Source organism: Fonsecaea nubica (genome assembly GCF_001646965.1).
Source record: "Fonsecaea nubica strain CBS 269.64 chromosome Unknown Scaff63, whole genome shotgun sequence".
Lineage (NCBI taxonomy): Eukaryota > Fungi > Ascomycota > Eurotiomycetes > Chaetothyriales > Herpotrichiellaceae > Fonsecaea > Fonsecaea nubica.
This window is the reverse complement of record NW_019173736.1, coordinates 1-18,631: the sequence shown is the minus strand read 5'-3', so window position 1 is coordinate 18,631 and position 18,631 is coordinate 1. Positions and strand designations below refer to the sequence as shown.

Here is an 18,631-nt window from a genome sequence, read left to right as displayed (position 1 = left end):
TGGAAGTTCTGAGGATAGCTCTCGGTGAGACATGGAGGGAAATATAGACACACGAGGCCAAGGCCAAGGCCTGTGCTGGCATTGCATTTCGACACTATACTAAACTGCTGTGACTGGTCCGGGGGCCTGTCGGGGGCCCATATGAAGGTGGATATGAATGGACGTAAGATGTCACGACATGGGATTGTGTGGATGCTTCTAATTCTGCTCTAAACTGAATCCAGGAATTCTAAACCCCTAGGTTCGTTCTGGTCCTGGATAGATTCCAGCTCTCCCACACCAGCCTTCTCAAGCTTCAATACAGTCTCACAAGGCGCCCCCTCAAACAATGGCATTATCTGTGCCACCTTTTGAGCTGCTTCCTTGATGAAGCTATGACGGCTATTCTTGGCCGGTCTGAGAAAGTCGTCAAGATCCTTCCTGTTCAGTTTCTCTACCCTGGTCATCTGTGAGAGTTGTTATAACCAGAGGTTGGGCACAACTTACGCAGCGTTGCTGGGCCAGTCTGCCTTTCCAGAGGGGATGAGCGCCAGGATTCCAATCGAAAATTCCTTATTTATCGCGTCCCAGATCACGCCCGCATGAAGTCGATTCTTCACCTTGTCTCGGTCTCCCTCCTCAGCATCCTCGGCGATCTTGTCAATCACCGATGTCTCCGCCCTTTTGTGGTTGACCCCACCACCAAACAAGATTTTCAAGTCATTTCTTCGTGAGTTCAACCGCACAAGACAAAGTCGATGGATGACATTATTTGTGTGGGTGTTGGATTCCAAAATATCAAGGTGTCTCCATATTTCTTTGGTCGAGCATGGTAGGCTCATGTTCGATGCCACCAGTCGTTCTCTCAGAACCTGCAGTACTTGTTTGAGCTCAATGATTGACGGGATCCCAGCAACACCCCATATTAGGCTGTTCACTACTGAGTTAAGCTCTGCACAAAGGCCTGAACCCGCAATGGTCCTGGTGCCCCCCTTTGGAGACTGGTTCTTTTGCAATTGACTAGAACGCTTCGAATTCACCTTAGATTTCGTTTTCGTTCCCTGTCCGCGAAAGGCGTGTCCGCCGACTGAATCCGGCAGGCATATGCGCTTTTCAGAATGCTGAGATGGAAATATAGGTTGATATGCGCTGGCTCTTGGTCGAATCGGATGTATACCTGATATCAGGTGTGGATTGATGGTGGTAAACGGCAAGAAATTGTCTGAATCGTACTCTTCGTGTGATTGGGAGCACAAGCTCAAAGCGCTTTCTCTTTCGAAGGATGGACCTGGCGAAGTTGCAAACGAAACCTGATTGTTATGATCTGCAAGTTCTGAACAGGAATCCTCTAGAAACATCTGTGGTTCTAGGTAGCCTTCTGCTTCACGAGATGGTGAATCCAATCCCTCTAGCCCATTCTCATAAATTTCACGGCACGTGTCGTCGAAGCTCCGTGCCGTGGATTGGAGTTCTCGGATGAAGTCCTTAAGTTCTTGGACAGCTTGGATTCCCGCATCACGGCCGTTTGTAATCTCGTCTTTAGTTCTGCGATGGATCTTAGTAAGGAGGGGGGAAAAGAACTAAACCACTCATCAGCAAATTTGAAGTAGTCAGGATAACTTGATCCTCACGTCGGAATCAGTCGGACCTGGTAAGGATTGTCTTTCCGGCATCGTGGACCTGATGGATCACATCCTGATAAAACAAAGGTAAAGAGAAGACTAAGGATATTATGAGGCTACCAAAGCCTTGACCAGAACTGCCAATTAAAATGCATTGATACCACGGGCTTGGCACGCCCAGGGATTCCATTACTCCCATTTCTGATTCATGAGCCTTACAATGACTTGCTAGGAAATCATGCAGAAAGCTGGCGCAAAAAGGAAGGGTACATTACCAGCATGCGTGTCAATAAATGAACAGAAAAGGTACACTGACACTAAGAAAACCACAGCTGGAAAGCTGACTTTGTACCAGAACAAGGGTTTGGAGATCTGGAGACTTCAATTCCCTTGCAGGCTCCTCTACGGGACGTGGACCGTGGATACCTCGTCGCCCAGCGCAGAACATCAGTATTGCAGCTGCGACCACCGACTCCGTGTCAACCTCTCAGACCTATTCGCGCGCGACCTCAGCGCCACCCGATCTCCTCGGGAGAGAACTGAAGCAGGAATACACAGCCGCAGAGAGGGCGAGTCATGTTTCTCGGCAGACTTCCATACTCGTTTCTACTGAACAAGATACGGTTCGGGTCCGAAGAAACGAAAACACGGCAAAATTTCCCTCGAACAGTTTATTCCCTCCCGTGTCTACCACACAACTGGGAATCAAACAGGAAGTCGACTACACCCATCATCCAAGCCGACCTCTGGAGTCTTCGATGACGACAAGTATCGGGCAAGAGAGGGCTCAAGCCCTAGCAAAGAGAATACGTGGTTTGATCGACAAGAGAAAAGAGCACCATGGAAGCATTGACACACTGAAGAAGCGGATCAGACAGAGTCAACTAACATACGCGGATCTGATGAGGAGGCGAAACAGGTTGGATAACAGTCTTGCAGATCTGAAGGTGAAATTGGATTCCGACGAGCAGCTATTGGAAGCGGAGGCGAGGTCTGTAGTTGACATACCCGCTGAGATCGAGCAAGCCTCTGCAGAGCTGGCGGCGTTGATATCTGGATGATCAACTGGGAGTGTTGCGGGAGACTTTAATACTCCCAATTGATCATCCAGATATCAACGCCGCCAGCTCTGCAGAGGCTTGCTCGATCAGCCTTCAACGTTCCACGCTCGCGCTACATAGTTGCTCTAATCGATATAGTTCAAGAACTCCCAATCAAAGAATCTGTCGATGTACGCTAGTGAATAGAAGTCCTCATGAACAGCAAAGGCGCACTGACCCAAAAGTTTGCATGACCCACTTCACATTATTGAGACCCTCGTTGATATCCAAGTCTGCATCAAGCCACACTGCGCCCACTACGGCAGTCAAGACCAGTTTCATAGTCGTCGGGGGAGCAGCAATGTTTTCCTGCCGCTGAGACATCGACAGGCAGGTATGTAGCGCTTTTTGCTGCGCGGCATCGGACAAGTAGTCCTTGGCCAGGAATTTCTTTCGCAGCAAGTCAAGCTCTCCTGATCTTCGTCACTATACCAGCTAAGTAGGGCGGTAAAATTCAATCTTAACGCACGATGGCTCATGCCTCGTCTGAACCACTCATCAACCACCGCCAGCTCCAGGACGGCAAATCCTAACTTTGCAAGACGCCGATTGCCATCGGACTCATGGATCTCGCCAGTCAGTTCATCTCTGTCTCTAGTTGCGCTTTGCAATGCCTCATAAAGAAGCCCTCTATCACGAAACTGATAGTGAGTGATTTCTTCGGCCCGGGTCAAGTCAAACCCAATTTGCGCCATCTTGTGAGACGGAAGATTTGAAGCATACCTAGGAAAGTAGAAGGCAGCAGCCGCACTGATGACCCCATATAGATTTGATAATGATCGGCAGTCGGCGTCTACAAGTTCCGGTTGATCAAACAATCGGAACTTCAGGAGCGAATGAAAATAAATGGTAATTGTCTGACGATATACTTTTACTTCTGTTACTTTGATCTGCTCATCAGTTCTCTAAGGCTCTGCGGACATATGTCAAAAGAAGGAAGAACTTCGCTGCAAAAACTCAACGTCATTTCATTTGGCTTGTTGTGCGCGGAATCACATGGCGGTCTTCAGGCGTTGAGGGGATGCATACATCACGATGCGGAGGCACAACGCCCATAGGACTTCACGTGGCTTCGCATTAACAGCACATACCCACGATCCCCTAGACCCCCGCTCTTCCCATTACTCTTCGCACCGTCCTACCACATCGCTATCAGTACCTCGACCGCGCGTAGACGAAAAGCGTCTAAATCAACCATAGAGAAATAAAACGCGTAACTCTATTACCCTACTTAATGGTACCTATCGAAGGATACTGAGATTTTTTCTATAATAGGTACTTATTAAGAGTCGCTTCACACATGAGGTACCATAAGTAAACCCTAGGTAGTTTACCTAGTAATATAGTAGTAGTATAGGTAGTAGAGACAAAACTAAGTATATATATAGTACTATATACTATATACTTAGTTTTGTCTCTAGATAGGCAGACCAAGCCTACAAGTATATAAGTACCTAGAAGCCCATAGGTTAATGGGATACACTTGAAGAATCACATTTACAAGTGTTGCTGGTCACCCCCAATATGTGCGGGTATTCAGCGGAGTTGAAAATCCCATCCTTGACCTCGAAGTCTATCGAGCGCCTGGATTACGGCTGCTAGAACATAGTATCTAGACGGGCATTTTGGGTTGGCCATCGCTTGAATAGTAGCTTAATTGTCAGTGAATCTGGCACATATACCGGGCGTATTAGTCGCTTTGTATGTATCGAGGGAGATCTAGTAAGTCAATTCGATGCTGTTCATTTCTACAGCGTATATAGTGGAGGCTGTTGATGTTCTCATGTATTCTTTTCTCGTTGCTTGAATCCCGTTAATTAGAAGTTTAGATTTACATTAATATTAGCACCTAGAAGTTAGGCAACGAGTATTTCGCCTACGGTGATCGATATATCGCATCAATCGCCGCCCTTCCTTGCGCAACTATTGTAACTCTTAATTTTTTTCCAATTTGTCAAACGTTGTTATTACGAGTCGCTTCACACGTGAGGTGTTACTAGCAAACCCTGTAAGGTTTACTTGGTAATATAGTAGTGGGATGGAGTAGCTGAGACGAAACCAAGAGTATAGTATGCGAGCTATACGTAAAGCGTATAACCGAGAGGAACTCGATTATTTGTAAACGAAGTTGACTACGAAGGAGAACTATGAAAACTACCTCGATTATATAGAAAGGAAACTCGTGGTGCTCTGTAGTGCTCTGTGCTGCTCTGCTGTAGTCCACCACAGAGTATGTAGTCCAGCTTCCTCTTTCGGGTCTAGCCGCGCCTTAGCACCTTTGCACGCTTTTGCCCTTCCGCTTCTTCTTGGGTCCTTGTTTGGGCCAGGTTGTAACAGTTGTCTGCGAGAAAGTCCCGCCATAGGAGATATTTTTCTTCGCGTAAGGACCGCACCGCTTATTGCCCTTCCGGACAACACACCGAGAGTTGGAAGGTTAGTATTGGAGTTATAGCTTCGGACCCCATAGCGATAATATTCTCCTCTAGGAGCTTATACTCGGACACTCGGGGTATAGAAAGACAGAACTACGGTATAGTTAGTTATGAAGGAAGAAGAGATAGGATCACCCGGGGTGAAATACTAGGTGCCTAGAGGTTACTATAGTGCGAATGTCCTTATTAGGATAAAATGACATTAACACCGCCATAGGGATGTTATCACCGAGCCGAGAAGCTTTCTAGACTAGTAACGTACGGACTAGGTTAAGATAAGGCATTCGTAGGTATATTAGTAAACGCGGGGGCATCAGAGGCTCTACGCTGCTAACCTCGAGTGATCGGGCCGGGACTGGCGAGTGCTCGAGGTTCTTTTTTTAATCGAATATAATTATTTCAGGAAGGCTTCGATACTTACCTATAACAGCGTAGTATCTCGACATCTAGAAGTCTATCAATCCTTCTAAGTAGTGGAAATTCAGCTCGTCCAACCTAAGTAAGTAACACTTAACCTATCTTCATTATACGTCTCCGAACACTAAAGGAGCTCGACTATTCCGAAGGAAGTATCCAGCTTATTAAGCGTAAGTTTGTTTGTTTTCCTTGGCCTAGATACCCCTAAAGTAAAGGCTAATAGTTAGAACACATAGAGGTAGTAGCGTATAGCCATAAGAAAGGGACGGACGTTGTCCTCATCCCTCAACCCTCTAAGGACCCGAACGACCCTCTAAATTAGCCGTAATGGCGAAAATATGTCATCTTCTTAACTATCTATTTCTTTACCTTTATGGTTAATGTTTCCATGGGCGGACTAACACTAGCCTTCTTTGAACTGAGCACCGAGTTTAACAAATCCATGACCGCCATCGGTGGTTTGATGACTTTCACCCCGCTAGTCGGCGGCCTTAGAGTAAGCGACAGCGCCTTTCCACTAAGGAACCACTCTGCTGATTTCATCTTTTTCAGAATTTTGTTTGGGTTCCACTGGCGAACTATATTAGCAAAAGACTCGTTTTTGTCTTTACCTGCCTAGTGTCATTTGTCTGCAATATCTGGTCCGCGAAATCGAACTCGTACGGAAGTCTCCTCGCCGCCCGCCTCGTTAGCTTTTTCGCTAGTGTTTTAACCGAGACAGTCGGCGCAATCATCGTTAATGTAAGTGAATTGTTATCCGTGTATCTCCATCAGCTTTGTCTCCATCTATTCTTATTGTGAATCATAGGATCTGTTCTTCCTACACGAGCGCGGCCTCTAAGTTAGCATCTATACAGTGGCCCTTTCCTGGGGGAATGCGATCGGCCCCCTATTTGGCGGGTTCGTTATCTAATGTACGTGGCCCCCTTTTCCCCTGTTTCAAGCTTGGCTAATACTTGGCTTAAGCCGTTAGGTGGCGGTGGTTCTGCTGGGTTAGTGCAATCGCTAGTGGCCTGAATTTTCTTACTATTTCCTTTTTCGTTCCTGAGATAGCGTATCCTCGAGGCCTCAATCTGGGAGGACTTGAAGTCGTTAGTGGTATAGACGGCACTAGTGATGACAAGGCTATCTCACAAGTTAAGTCGATCGACAGCCATAAACTAGCTCAAGTGACTTCTGCAACGACTGCATAAACCTACGGAGGTGAGAAAGAGGGCTCTGAAAATCAACTAATTGACGAAAGCAACGCGGAACGAGAATCGGACAACTTTTACGTGAAAAAGCCTTATCTGAAGACCCTCTCGCTGTATAATGGTGTGATCTCTGAAGCGAGTTTCTGGAAACTTTTCATCCGGCCTTTCCCACTGATTATTTACCCTGCAGTGGTATGGGGTTTCCTGGCGAGTATGTTGGCTCTCCCGTGATTCCATCCATTTGGCTGACTCTGTCGCAGTTTCGGTGTCGTTATCTGCTGTGATTTCTTGCACCACTCTGAACTCATTCGTGCTATAAGCACCACCTTATAATTGGAGTCCGGGCATTAATGGCCTGATTAACATTGCTGGAGCTAGTAAGTTGTTCCTACTGTGGCTAATGCTACACATCCCTTTCCTAATCCTTTTGTTAGTGGGTAACCTGCTCGGTTCATTAGTTGGCGGGCCTGTCACCGATTATGTCTTGCAGTGGCATGCTCGCCGCAACAATGGAGTCTTCGTCCTAGAGAGTCGGCTGCTAGTCTTGATTTTGCCAGTTCTACTTACACCGGTGGGCCAACTGCTTTTCGGATTCGGCGTATAGGAGCATTTGCATTGGATAACAATGTTCATTGGCTTGGGTGTCATCAATTTCGTCGCCTGTGCCCTCACTGGCGTCGGGCTGATCTATGTGATTGATTCATACTACTCTGTTGCACCAGAAGCCGTGTTGCTGGTGAATGGGCTGAAATCCATCTTCGCTTTCGGATTTTCTTATGCTATCGTCCCTTGGATCACACTTAGCGGCTACGCTAAGGTAAGTCACGTTGATCCTCTGTCCTTGGGCAATGAGTAGCAAACTAATGCGTGGGCGATAGGCTTTCGGTGCTATGGGAGGTATCGTTCTTGCCATCGAGCTCTGCGCCATACCATTCCTCATCTGGGGCAAAGAGATTCGCCATTGGACCTCCAACAATCTTAGGGTGGTATCTTGGTAATACTTCAAGAGTGATCGCAAATCGAATATTTATTAGTATAAGTCAAGAAGTTGGGTTACAGAAGCTACAGCAGTCACACGGCTATATCTTCACAGCCTCTTCCAAAATAAATATTCAGTACTTGCATTACATGCATCTGCGACTGGGTTCGTACTCTGCCTGTTCCTGTGTCTACGCTTTGGTTATTCCCTGTGTTGTAGATAGGCATGAAAATCGGAGCAACCTCGAGAACAATTTCTGGGAGACTTGCTGAAATCGTGAGATTTCATGTAATCTTGATCCCACCTCGATTCATCTATAGGTTCTCTTCTCTTACAGCTTTATGGATGTACAGGTGTGGGGCGATAAGAAGTGTGCCGTTATAAGTGTCCAATAGTAAGTGTTCATGAAGCACGGCCCGAGATTTCCAGCCTGCCGATTGGAGAGTGTTTTCCCTTCTCATTTGCGTACCCACTCATGCTGGCATACCTTAGACTACCTAGGTGGCCACGATAGCCAAACGACAAGACTGGATAGCTATTACAGCTCTCTTTGGGCTATTGTAGCTTCTTATCCTGAGCTTCACATAATTCAAACTAGAATTAAATACCTAAGATGCTTGTAATGATAACATATGTCGTCTCATTGGGGTAGTGTTATCTATGGATCCCTAGCGGTGTAAAGCGCTTTAACTATGGGATAGAAGAAATCGCGCTCAGCCTTGTGGTACTTAAAGACGTTGAATGGCGTAGTCTTTCCGCCCGCACCGATCTTGACCGCATGGCCATTCTCGAAGGTGCACTTTCCCCATCCTGTGACAGGGTCAGAGACGGAAGCGCAAAATGGCAGCTTATCAATTTGAAACAGGAAAACGCACCTGGATCTCCTGAGCTGGCAAATGAGGACCAATATTTCCCCGCCGTTTTAGCGGTCTTCGCGTCGACGGTTTGGTCATCGTACGACCACAAGGACGCAGCATTAAAAACTAGCGGGATTTCTCCAGTATGGAGAATCCCCAAAAATTCCTAGTTCTTGAAAAGTCGGCTGGGTATATAATCGAACAGACCAACATAAACCTAGGCTTTCTTGCCAGAATATATATTCGGGACCTAGTTCAGAGCTTTGACGAGCTGGTAGGTTGGGACGACAAATGTAGAGTCGTCTATGCTCTCTCAGTTAACGTCCTCCAGTCATAAATTGGGATACTACTCACGAAGAAATTTAGTTGCCGGAAGATCCTTTACGTTAGACTTGTCCTCGGAAAGTCTGTCGTCGCCGTACAGTTGCCGGAATTGTAAGTACGCCTCATCACTGGGAAGGAGGCCTCGAGCTTTTAGGACATGTTTCAATGTATCTCCTTCCCACCACTAAATCCATCGAGATCAGTATCAACTTCCGTAACTGAGCGAATGAAAACACTCGGACTTACCTTTCCCCGGTTGCTGAAGAATGTACCTTCGTCCTCATTGAAGGTGACTAGGATAGATTGGATCCAGGGATCATACTCACCTGGGCCGTCGATGTTAGCAAATCAAATACCTTGAGTGGGAGGAGGTAGACGTCGTACCCCTTTCAAGTTGGCCCCAGACCGAAGTCTTCCAACCTTGTTCAGCGGGGTCAGCGGTAATGCCCCAAATATCTGGGATGAACACTTTGCCTGCTGCTTCTCGCAGGGCCTCCATCGGGACGTTGTTCAGCCCGGCCACGCGCTCCTTGGGAGGAAGGCTGGGATCGACTCCAAGCAGGCCGAGAAGCTTGTCGTAGATAGGGTAGTAAGGTTTCTGGCGGTATGACATGACCGTATGGCTTCCTGATTGAAGGATCGCTTTTTGAAAGAGCTTTCTTCCCGAATGCAGAAGTATGCTAATGGTAAACGCTCCTGCGGACTCGCCTATGGCCGTGACATTCTCTGGATCTCCACCGAAAGAGGCAATATTTTTCTGAGTCCATTCCAAAGCTTGGATGCAGTCATGTAATCCTGAGTCTTTTGTGAGTAGTAGTCCTAATATAGTCGACTGATGTTGTGAATTTGCATGCTATTTCCTTACCGAAATTTCCTGGAAAGCCATTAACCTCGAGAAGATCATCTGTACTGAGGAAGCCGAAGATACCAACTCTGGTTGTTTTAAGATAACAATTAGTGCCTGCCCCAAACTCGACATCTATGTAAGTGACAATCCATACTAGGTAGACTTACCGATAATTAACGGTGACAATAATCGTAGGACTACCAGATTCTGACTGCTGTCGGACAAATTCTGTCGGGTCATAGACTGGGAAATTCGAACCGCCCGAATTAAAATTGCCTCCACTTTTAGGTTAATAATGTTAGTGACGGCGTCTATCGGGGTGACTGCCTAGTGTTGTCTCTTACTGGTACTAAACCTAAGGTTCGACAATATCAGCCTCTCCATATACTGACCGAAAGGTATGAGTTCAATCCAGGAGTTCAACATACGAGAACAGGGAGTGGTTTGGTGTTTAAGGGGCGCAAACACATTAATAGTGAAAGCGTCCTCACTCTGACCCAAGAATTCTCTTGTAAGCCAGCCATCTTTACCCTTATACAAAAAGTCTAAAGGGTTGAACAGCTGTAGAAAAGACGGGCTAAATTCGAAGCATTCTTTAGGCTCTGCTCAACTCGTGGGATCCTGTAGTCTCTCCTAACGGCCCGCTTGAGCGTAGGGCCTTCACGACCGGCAAGTTAACCTCTAACGGCCTCATAGTCGGTAGATAATGGGGGGTAACGGGCGAAAGCACCTACAAGCCTAGCCATTTTCGAATGGGAACGCGGTCGCCCTTCGTTTGCTCCTTTACCGTCGAGTGCACCGACAACCTGTGTGTGTCAACAAATCCTTTCATAGGGCCTGTAGTAGTGTTCACCACGGGATATTGAGCATCGTCTGCCATTGAAGAAACCGAAAGATATCAACTCGACTCTCTATCTGAGAGCCTAAAGTCTTCACGATTCAACGAAGATTGTATTCACTACCGATCAATTTGAAGTGTCTGAAATCTGAGAGACCGTGAACCGCTGCCGGCCGGCGGCAATGTTAAGGTATTGGACCGTCGACGTGGATACTCCGTACATGTACACACCCGGCCACCCGACATCCGTGGATGCGGTTACTGCTGTTGACACTTCTTTTTCAACTCTTTGATTGTGCATCTACTTAGGCTGACCGCGAGTACTTAGTACCTAGTTACTTAAGCTGCCTGTCGGTTACCGCCCTCGGGCAGCGTTCAGAAGTAGATGAACAAATATGTTCTTGAACACTCTATGTGCTCTGACCGGCCTACGCCGCCATGTGAGGCTCTCTACGCACTTGTATTCGGCACATTTGTCAGCACCACATCGGAGTTGCGTGCGGCTGTGTTCCCCGTCATAAAGACCCGTCATCCAGTCTACGGCGGCCCGAATCTACAAAGCACCAATTTTGAACGGCTTATCAGGTCTTCGCGACCGAACCCTTCCGCGAAATGGGTGTACGAAAGCTATATCTCTAGGGATCCAAGTAGCCGGGCTTCGTGGCCGGTATACTTATCGTACAGATCCTCTCTGTTGGCCTCAGTTTCCTTCCGCCGGATTTTTCTTCCGATCTCGTTCGCACAAAAAGCAATCGATTAAATTCACTGTTCTTATTACTATAGTATACTGTGTGTATGCAAAAGCTTCTCTCCTTTTGGAGTTTCGCTGAGATACTAACAGGCTGGCAAGCTACAACGTAAACCGACAGAATAATCTACGTTGATATTTATCCAGCAGTATAACTGTGTGTCAAGATTTGAGTTAATCAACACATTAAAAAGGCGTTGAATACTTATAACAGTTAGTGAGTTGTTAATGACTAGAAGGGAAAGGGATGCATGTAGACATAGTCTATAGATAACCCCCTATATAAGCGCGAAGAGTGTACTATGACAGAGATGGACTCCGACTTCGTGGCAGGGAGGAGGATATGTTGTCGTTTCTTACGGCTTTGACCATCTTGAATCATCTCTACTGAAACGGATCCGGATGAGTTGGGATCATGCAGGTGCAGTCCTGGAATTCCTCCCGAATATCACCGTTTCATACTCCAGTATGCTCCTTCAGCAATAAGTTTGTCGCTGGTAGTAGGCTGATTACTGATAAGCGCTATGATGCTAGCATAGGCTAGTCACCATCATTTACAAACCCCAAATTCAGACCTAGACCCCAGACAAACACAAACAGCTTTACGGGGCCCCGGATTTCGTGGGATTTCGTAAGTCACTTTGCAGCGATTTTGACCCTATGCGACGTTGTCCAGAAAACGTTGAGATGTCCATCTCGTCTAGAGGATAAATTGTAGGACTATAGGACTGTAGTTTAACGTTGAGCTGAAGAATTGGCGGTTGGAATCCGAGGGAGCGGGAAGTGGGAAGTGTTAATTAGTGTAATGATATAGTCTCTCGCTATTCACTGTATTATCTCCAAATAGCTCTCGGAAAGCCTTATTGAAGCGAGGGCAATGGTAGTTTTGTTAAACCCCAACAGGGACCCCAGACCGGCGGAGGGCTACAGTAGATACTACTTCGATCCTGGAACCCAGACAGTTCATTTGCGGAATCTATATCCTCGGGGCAAACTCTGCGATTCTAGCTCCTTACAGGCTAGCGATTGTTTGAGGCCACCTCCAATACTAACCCGATCGTGAAACTATCACTATGTTGAGCCAATGTGCCAGCGAACCCAAGTGACAGCGATCTTGCACCCAACGGAGATGGACTTAGACAGTCCGCTTGCCCATGCTCTCGAAGGGCAGTGCTAGGCTGAGGACAATCAAGAGCCCAAATAAGCCACCACAGACGAAAAGCGGTGCAGTGGTCTCAACATTGGCGTAGCTCCCGACTAGCACTCCGACGATGCCTCCAACCCTGTTCAAGACAACACAAATGGCATAGCCCGTTGCACGGTGAGCTGCGGGAAGGATCTCTGGAGTGTAGGCGTATATCGTGCCATAGTAGATGTTGGATGCGGCCGAAATGGCACAAGAAACGCCGACATTTTGCGCTGGGGTTTTGATCTGTGTATATCCGAACTGAAGCGCAGTGGTGATGGCGGCACCAATTGCGAGAGTGCCACGACGCCCGATGGCACGAGTTTCGACGAGAACTGCGGCGATGATGGGGCCAAAAAGGCCACTGACTTGGTTCAATGCGTAGTTGCGCCAGACTGTATAGTTGTCATTTCCCCCGACATCCGCTCCCCGGCTCTTCAGATAATATGGTAGGAAAACACCGAACAGAGGGCTGACCATACCAATGACTACCCAATTGAGGATTATCATGACAGTCGAATATGCGAGCTTCTTGGTTTTAAACAGCTGTGAAAAATGTTGTCGCAGTCGTAGAGCAGAAAAGGCCGACTTGTCCGTGTGCAACACTCTCCCTTCCCTCTGAAGCCTCTTCAGAGTAAGAGATAGGGGCCGATTGAAATCCTTGGCCACTTTCTGAAGATTGGCAATTACTTCCTCATCACGATTCTGAGAGATCAGCCATTTAGGTGTCTGAGGCATGCGGACAAAGATAAGCCGGGCCAATGCGAGGACGATGACGAGGGAGCCGCAGGTGAAATGTAGATAGCGCCAGCCCCAATTGTCGTCCCAGTTGCACTCTGCTGGTGACGCATCAGGGGCACAGGAGTAATTGCTCATGTAGCCCCAGGCCAGGAATCCTGTTACTGCATAGCCGATAGCCCACCATACTGCCATGAATGTGACCAGCCAAGCGTGCGAGGAGGGTAAGAACTCGAGCAAATTCGTCGCATCGAGGATATAGTTGCCACCGGCACCGGCAGAGTAAATAGCGACCCTATCAGAAGAACGTAAGCCTCACATCAAGAGCCCAATAGTTTAGGTAGATTGCATAGGAGCTTTGCTTACATTGCAGAGAACGAAACGTAACTCGGCATGGCGCCCGCAATGAGGACAAAAATCGCACAGAGGAACAGGCTCGAGTTGAATGCCAGACGTCTCCCGATAACATCGGCACTGAAGCCCCAGATTGCAGCACCGAAGAGCAGCCCTACTTGAGAAGCGAGAGCCACCCCGGCCAGGCGCGGCGTCGGGTTTCCGAACTCTTGAGCAACGGCAGGCCCAGCGATTGATTGACAGACGATGAGAAGCTTCAAACCACTCGTTTGTTAGGCTTATGAACTCGTGAGAAGAAGCGAAAGACAAGATCCAAGTTTCCCTACCGAGTCGACTGCATAGCCAAATCCATTGAGATAAAACAACTTCCACTGGAACGGTGTCATCCCGATTTCATCAATGGCCGAGTTGGCGAGCGCCATCTTCTTCGCCAACACCGGATCGATCGCGGTGCTATCATATATTTCCTTGTTGAGATCAACACTGTCTTCATCTCTTTCGGACGAGGATGGAGAATGCAGGCCCTTGTGGTCTGCAACAAGTTCGGCTCTTTTGTCGTTCGCAATGCCCAGGTCGGCATTGCTCTTGAGAGGTGGAGGAGGGGGTGGTGCTCCGGCTCCAGACATGTTGTCTTTGTTAAAGTTGAAAAGAAATATGTTCTCCTTGGATCCGATATTTCGATTAGTAGGTAGGGGTCCTTCCGCCCTTATCTCTTTTTTTCACAGCGAAGAATCCAGATTGTCGGATCGTTCATGCCACATGGAGAGTTGCATTCCCAACCGGGGGCCTCGGATCACGTCTTGGAGGCCATGATTGCGAATCTTCTAAGATGAGCACGTCAACTTGCATACGCCCGCAACCATGACAGTTCGATTGCTTTGGAAGGAGGGTATGTCCGCCTGTGCCAACCCTTTGGACCCCATGAGCGTCGGTGTTCAGCCATGTCGTGATGCCGTCCCGTGTAACGTCAATAACTGAGCCGATTGCGAAAGCATGGCAATGGGTCTCTCACCCTGGCCCTAATGAGTTCTTTTTTGGGCGAAAGCTCCTTAATGAACGCAGATCATAGTATCTGCAGGCAGTGTTACAATTCGCCGCGATAACATTGCAGGAGCTGAGGGAACGGCGCTGGCAGTCGCTCAGGTCGTCGTTGGCGAAACCCTGTCTTTGGGCGATCTCAAGAACCTAGACCAAATGATTCTGCACATAATCAGTTGAACGTGATGATAGGAGCTGGATGATAATGCCTGTTGTGATGTTGACATCGCAGGGCGGAGGCAGAGTCCGGGACCAATGTCCACAAGATGAAGTTGCGCAGGAGCGAATCAGGGATCCAGTTGCTATGGCACTAAGAAAAGGACCAGTGAGACCTTTTATATTATATCCTCTAAGCAGCAGACCTCAGGGGGGTGCGTGGGGGTGCCACGGGTGCGTAATAGCACCTCATTGCTGATGGAGATCGCGACATGCGTTGTTCGCCTCGCGCAATCTGTATCCCTGCGACAGCCAAGGTTTGATCGCGTCAAGGAGCCGAGGTGTGGAAGGGTCTCTTGTTGGATTTATTGAACCTATTGGAGGTAACAAAATAAAAATCGCAATGAAGACGTAACAGAAAGCGGGTGAGTATTACCAATCGTTTGTCGATATCTATCCATTGGGTCCGCCCAAATCCGGAGTGGCTTTTGAATCAAAAAGCGCCGTCTTGCAGCGAGCTCGGGGAGTTCGACAGAAGTTCGACCTCCATAGTTATACAACTTCGCGGGATTGTGCCAGACGATTAGCTCTATCCTATTGTTGTATAATCAACAGTCTACCCTACTCCCAATCGTCATGGCTACGCATACTGGAATAACCGAGGCCGTCCTCACCTATCAGCCTCCTCATGAGCCAGTCAAAGAATTCGAGCCTCCTAAAGATCGAGCCTTTTTCGCTGATCCTGAGAAAAAATCTCTTCTGAGTGCGGTCAAAGCTATCCGCAATTTGACCCCATATATCGGGACAGAACTTGTGGGCATTCAATTGAGCCAACTTACCGATAGCCAGAAAGATGAGCTTGCATTACTGGTCGCTGAGGTTTGATGAACAATAGTCCAGTGTTGGGTTCTAGCCGCTGACCAAGATTCAGAGGGGCGTTGTCTTTTTCAGGGATCAGGATATCACCCTGGACCAGCAACATGAATTGACAAAGCACTATGGCATTGTGAGCTGAGCCTGCCGAAGTCTGATATCAATTTGAAGAAATGCTAATCGAAACCCCTATAGCAAGACCGTGATCCCAACCAACAAGATCCTCGACATGTGACCATCCTGGGAAATAACAAGTGAGTTTAGACACATGGGAAGCCTCAAGCTCAAGAAACATATAGCTAATAGTTCCAGTGATATTCGAGCGTACTCGAATTTCGGAGGAGAATACCACTCTGATCATTCGCAAGAGGCGAACCCACCGGCTTATACTATGCTTCGATTGATTAGAACTCCAGAGACCGGTGGCGACACGATTTTTACCAGCCAAACGGCGCTGTACGATAAACTGAGTCCGACGTATCAGAAATACCTGGATGGATTGCATGCGGTTCACAGTTCTGAGGTCCGGATCCAAAGTCTTCCACCGCAGAGTCCAGAGGCATACTTTGACTGACGAAATACCAACAGCAATCATACATCAACTCGCTAAACAACGGTTATCGTCCATTCCGTGGCCCCGTGCGCCGAGAACATCCATTGGTAAGGTCCACGAAATAGAAGAGCAGCTCAAGAGCGACTCACAAATCTCGCAGATTCGCACCCATCCCGTTACGCGGCTCAAGTCTCTCTTTTACAATCCGACATTTGTCATCCACATATCGGAACTCAAGGGACAAGAAGCAAATCACACTCTAAATTTCCTGCGCGACCATCTTCATAGCGCCGATGACTTGACAGTCAGATGGAAATGGGAGCCGGGCAGTGTTGCATTGTAAGTCCTGTTTGCTTGCATTCGTTGTTTTGAGGATTCCAGCACCCATGATTACGTTGCGATTTTGGAGTCGGAAACAAAATTCTACACAACACACAATATTTCAGAATAACTAGAAAGACTGACTGCGAAAAATTTTCGTCATTTAGCTGGGACAATCGATCGGTCGTTCACAGGGCCATTCCAGGCGGCTATGATCCAACGGCTAGAGAAGGAAAGCGCACGGCCATCTATGGAGAGAAACCGTTCTTCGACCCGAACAGTGAGAGTTTGAGTGAACGTATAGCCCGTGTTGGTGGAGACCCTGCAAAGAATGAGATCGTCAATCTTCACTTTAGAAGTCCGCAGGTGTGACCTAGCTAAGAGGAGGTTTGGTGCCCTGTGGCCTCTCTCGGGAACAGAAATCGCGGAATGCTTTGATCCTCCAGCCTTCCCAACTGGCCATTGGCGATTACTAAGCCCGCACCTCGGAGCTAGCTTAAAAATGGACAAGGCAGAATAGAACTAACCAATGTGAAGAAGAAAAATTCAGATATATGCCATATGCATCTCAAAAAGATCAGAAGGGCGCAAAGTCACCTATTTTGATATTGATCACTACCGTTTCTCCTAGTAAGTAGTTGATGTGACTAATGCAAGGGAAAGATCCTAACTCTATTCTGGTCTGGCCGGGTGACCCGTCTACATATAAAATAGGTCTTAGCATGAGGGGTCGGGTCATTAATCCACGGGTGATGCGTCCACTAACAAAAACTCTTAGTCATCCCCCATCACTTTCGCGTCTAGTTATAAGAGTGAAGAATTTCGCTATATCACCCTATACTATTAATCATCTATTGTTTTAAGGGTTATAACTTATTTAGGATGCCCGAGGGGCCGTCCGAGCTTAATTTCGACTCCCTAGACCTAAGACGCGGGTCGGTAGTAGATGATAATGTACTAGATACCGGTAGAAGTACGTCGTAGCCCGCCCCGACACCGCTAGTTTAATAGCTACGGCCACTCTTAGAGTTCGGGGTCATTCTCTACACCGTCCACTAGATATACTACACGCTAGGCTTAAATCTAAGCGAACATCTCAAGCGGAGGCATAGTGTTAAAGGTAAGCTAGCTAAAAAGATCGCTAGCTAGGTAGTAGTATAGAACGTAGCGGCCGAGGTAACTCGTCCATTAGATTATAGCTTATTTATCTACGAGCTATAGTTCCGCGAGGGCTTCGCTTATAGCGCCGCCGAGGCGTATAGATATCTCCGAGCTAGTAAAGAGAAGCTAGAGCGATACGCTAGTAAAGCGTATAGCGTTAATACGCGGCGCTAGTAGAGAGAGTAGTATATATATCGTAAGGTGATACTATAGTATTTCTTCGCTAAGGCCCCCGATTACTAGATTATACGGCGAGAGATACCTAGTACACTAGGGCCACTAGCTCTCGGTAGGATCAATACTAGCTTCGGCGGCCGTTACCGTATCGGTAGCGCTAGTTATGACCGTAGTTAACCTAGTCCTAACGTAGCTTAGACACTTACCGCCGGCTTAGAGAGCGCTATAAAAGAGGATGAGGCCCGCTACTACTAGCTTAGCGAACCTAACTACGTCTTTAAGATCTCGCCGTAGCTACGGAAGAGCGCGTTCTACTAGTACTTAGCCGGGTTAGAAGCTAAATTCGTTACTATATCCTATACTACGCCTAGGTCGGATAACGACGACCTACGACTTTATAAGTTAGTCTAGTCTATCGAGCGTATACTATAAAAGGCGTATAAGTTAGTACCGAACTTATTATATATTAATACGCGGGTATTGAATACATTTCAGGCCGGTACTACTAGCTAGGATCTATTCTAGCTCTTATAGAATAAGTTATCGTTCCGGAATTATCTCTTTATACTTTAATCGTTAATATATTACTATACCTATATATTTAAAGGTCATTTTAGTCGAGAGATGTTTATCGCTACCGATTCTTAGGTAAAGGTATTAACTTCAGCGTTAGATGTCGGCGCGAAGCTAGCGAGCTACGTTCACGGGAGGATAGGGAGATTACTAGGGATGCTAAAG

General features: G+C 47.4%; 5 protein-coding genes across 5 annotated transcripts; 2 read left to right on the top strand and 3 right to left on the bottom strand.

The window, feature by feature from the left end:
* Positions 1 to 209: 209 nt before the first annotated feature.
* Positions 210 to 3,396, bottom strand: AYO20_08206 (hypothetical protein; the record flags this gene model as incomplete). The annotated part of the gene is made up of 4 exons (XM_022646486.1): positions 210 to 438; positions 487 to 1,524; positions 2,880 to 3,114; positions 3,171 to 3,396. The coding sequence occupies 4 exons, from the start codon at positions 3,394 to 3,396 to the stop codon at positions 210 to 212; spliced, it is 1,728 nt and encodes a 575-aa protein (XP_022497483.1).
* Positions 3,397 to 7,368: 3,972 nt separating this feature from the next.
* AYO20_08205 (hypothetical protein) lies at positions 7,369 to 7,741 on the top strand (the record flags this gene model as incomplete). Its single annotated transcript, XM_022646485.1, has 2 exons — positions 7,369 to 7,560; positions 7,622 to 7,741. 2 exons carry the CDS (start codon positions 7,369 to 7,371, stop codon positions 7,739 to 7,741), a joined length of 312 nt encoding a protein of 103 aa, XP_022497482.1.
* A 639-nt stretch (positions 7,742 to 8,380) lies between these two features.
* AYO20_08204 (hypothetical protein) lies at positions 8,381 to 10,630 on the bottom strand (the record flags this gene model as incomplete). The annotated part of the gene is made up of 8 exons (XM_022646484.1): positions 8,381 to 8,532; positions 8,598 to 8,705; positions 8,934 to 9,087; positions 9,150 to 9,229; positions 9,288 to 9,698; positions 9,769 to 9,836; positions 9,918 to 10,031; positions 10,485 to 10,630. The coding sequence occupies 8 exons, from the start codon at positions 10,628 to 10,630 to the stop codon at positions 8,381 to 8,383; spliced, it is 1,233 nt and encodes a 410-aa protein (XP_022497481.1).
* A 1,841-nt stretch (positions 10,631 to 12,471) lies between these two features.
* On the bottom strand, positions 12,472 to 14,240 carry AYO20_08203 (hypothetical protein; the record flags this gene model as incomplete). Its single annotated transcript, XM_022646483.1, has 3 exons — positions 12,472 to 13,555; positions 13,627 to 13,868; positions 13,941 to 14,240. The coding sequence occupies 3 exons, from the start codon at positions 14,238 to 14,240 to the stop codon at positions 12,472 to 12,474; spliced, it is 1,626 nt and encodes a 541-aa protein (XP_022497480.1).
* Positions 14,241 to 15,444: 1,204 nt separating this feature from the next.
* AYO20_08202 (hypothetical protein) lies at positions 15,445 to 17,031 on the top strand (the record flags this gene model as incomplete). The annotated part of the gene is made up of 8 exons (XM_022646482.1): positions 15,445 to 15,687; positions 15,740 to 15,814; positions 15,877 to 15,935; positions 15,988 to 16,204; positions 16,270 to 16,341; positions 16,395 to 16,573; positions 16,750 to 16,921; positions 16,975 to 17,031. The coding sequence occupies 8 exons, from the start codon at positions 15,445 to 15,447 to the stop codon at positions 17,029 to 17,031; spliced, it is 1,074 nt and encodes a 357-aa protein (XP_022497479.1).
* Positions 17,032 to 18,631: the final 1,600 nt, after the last annotated feature.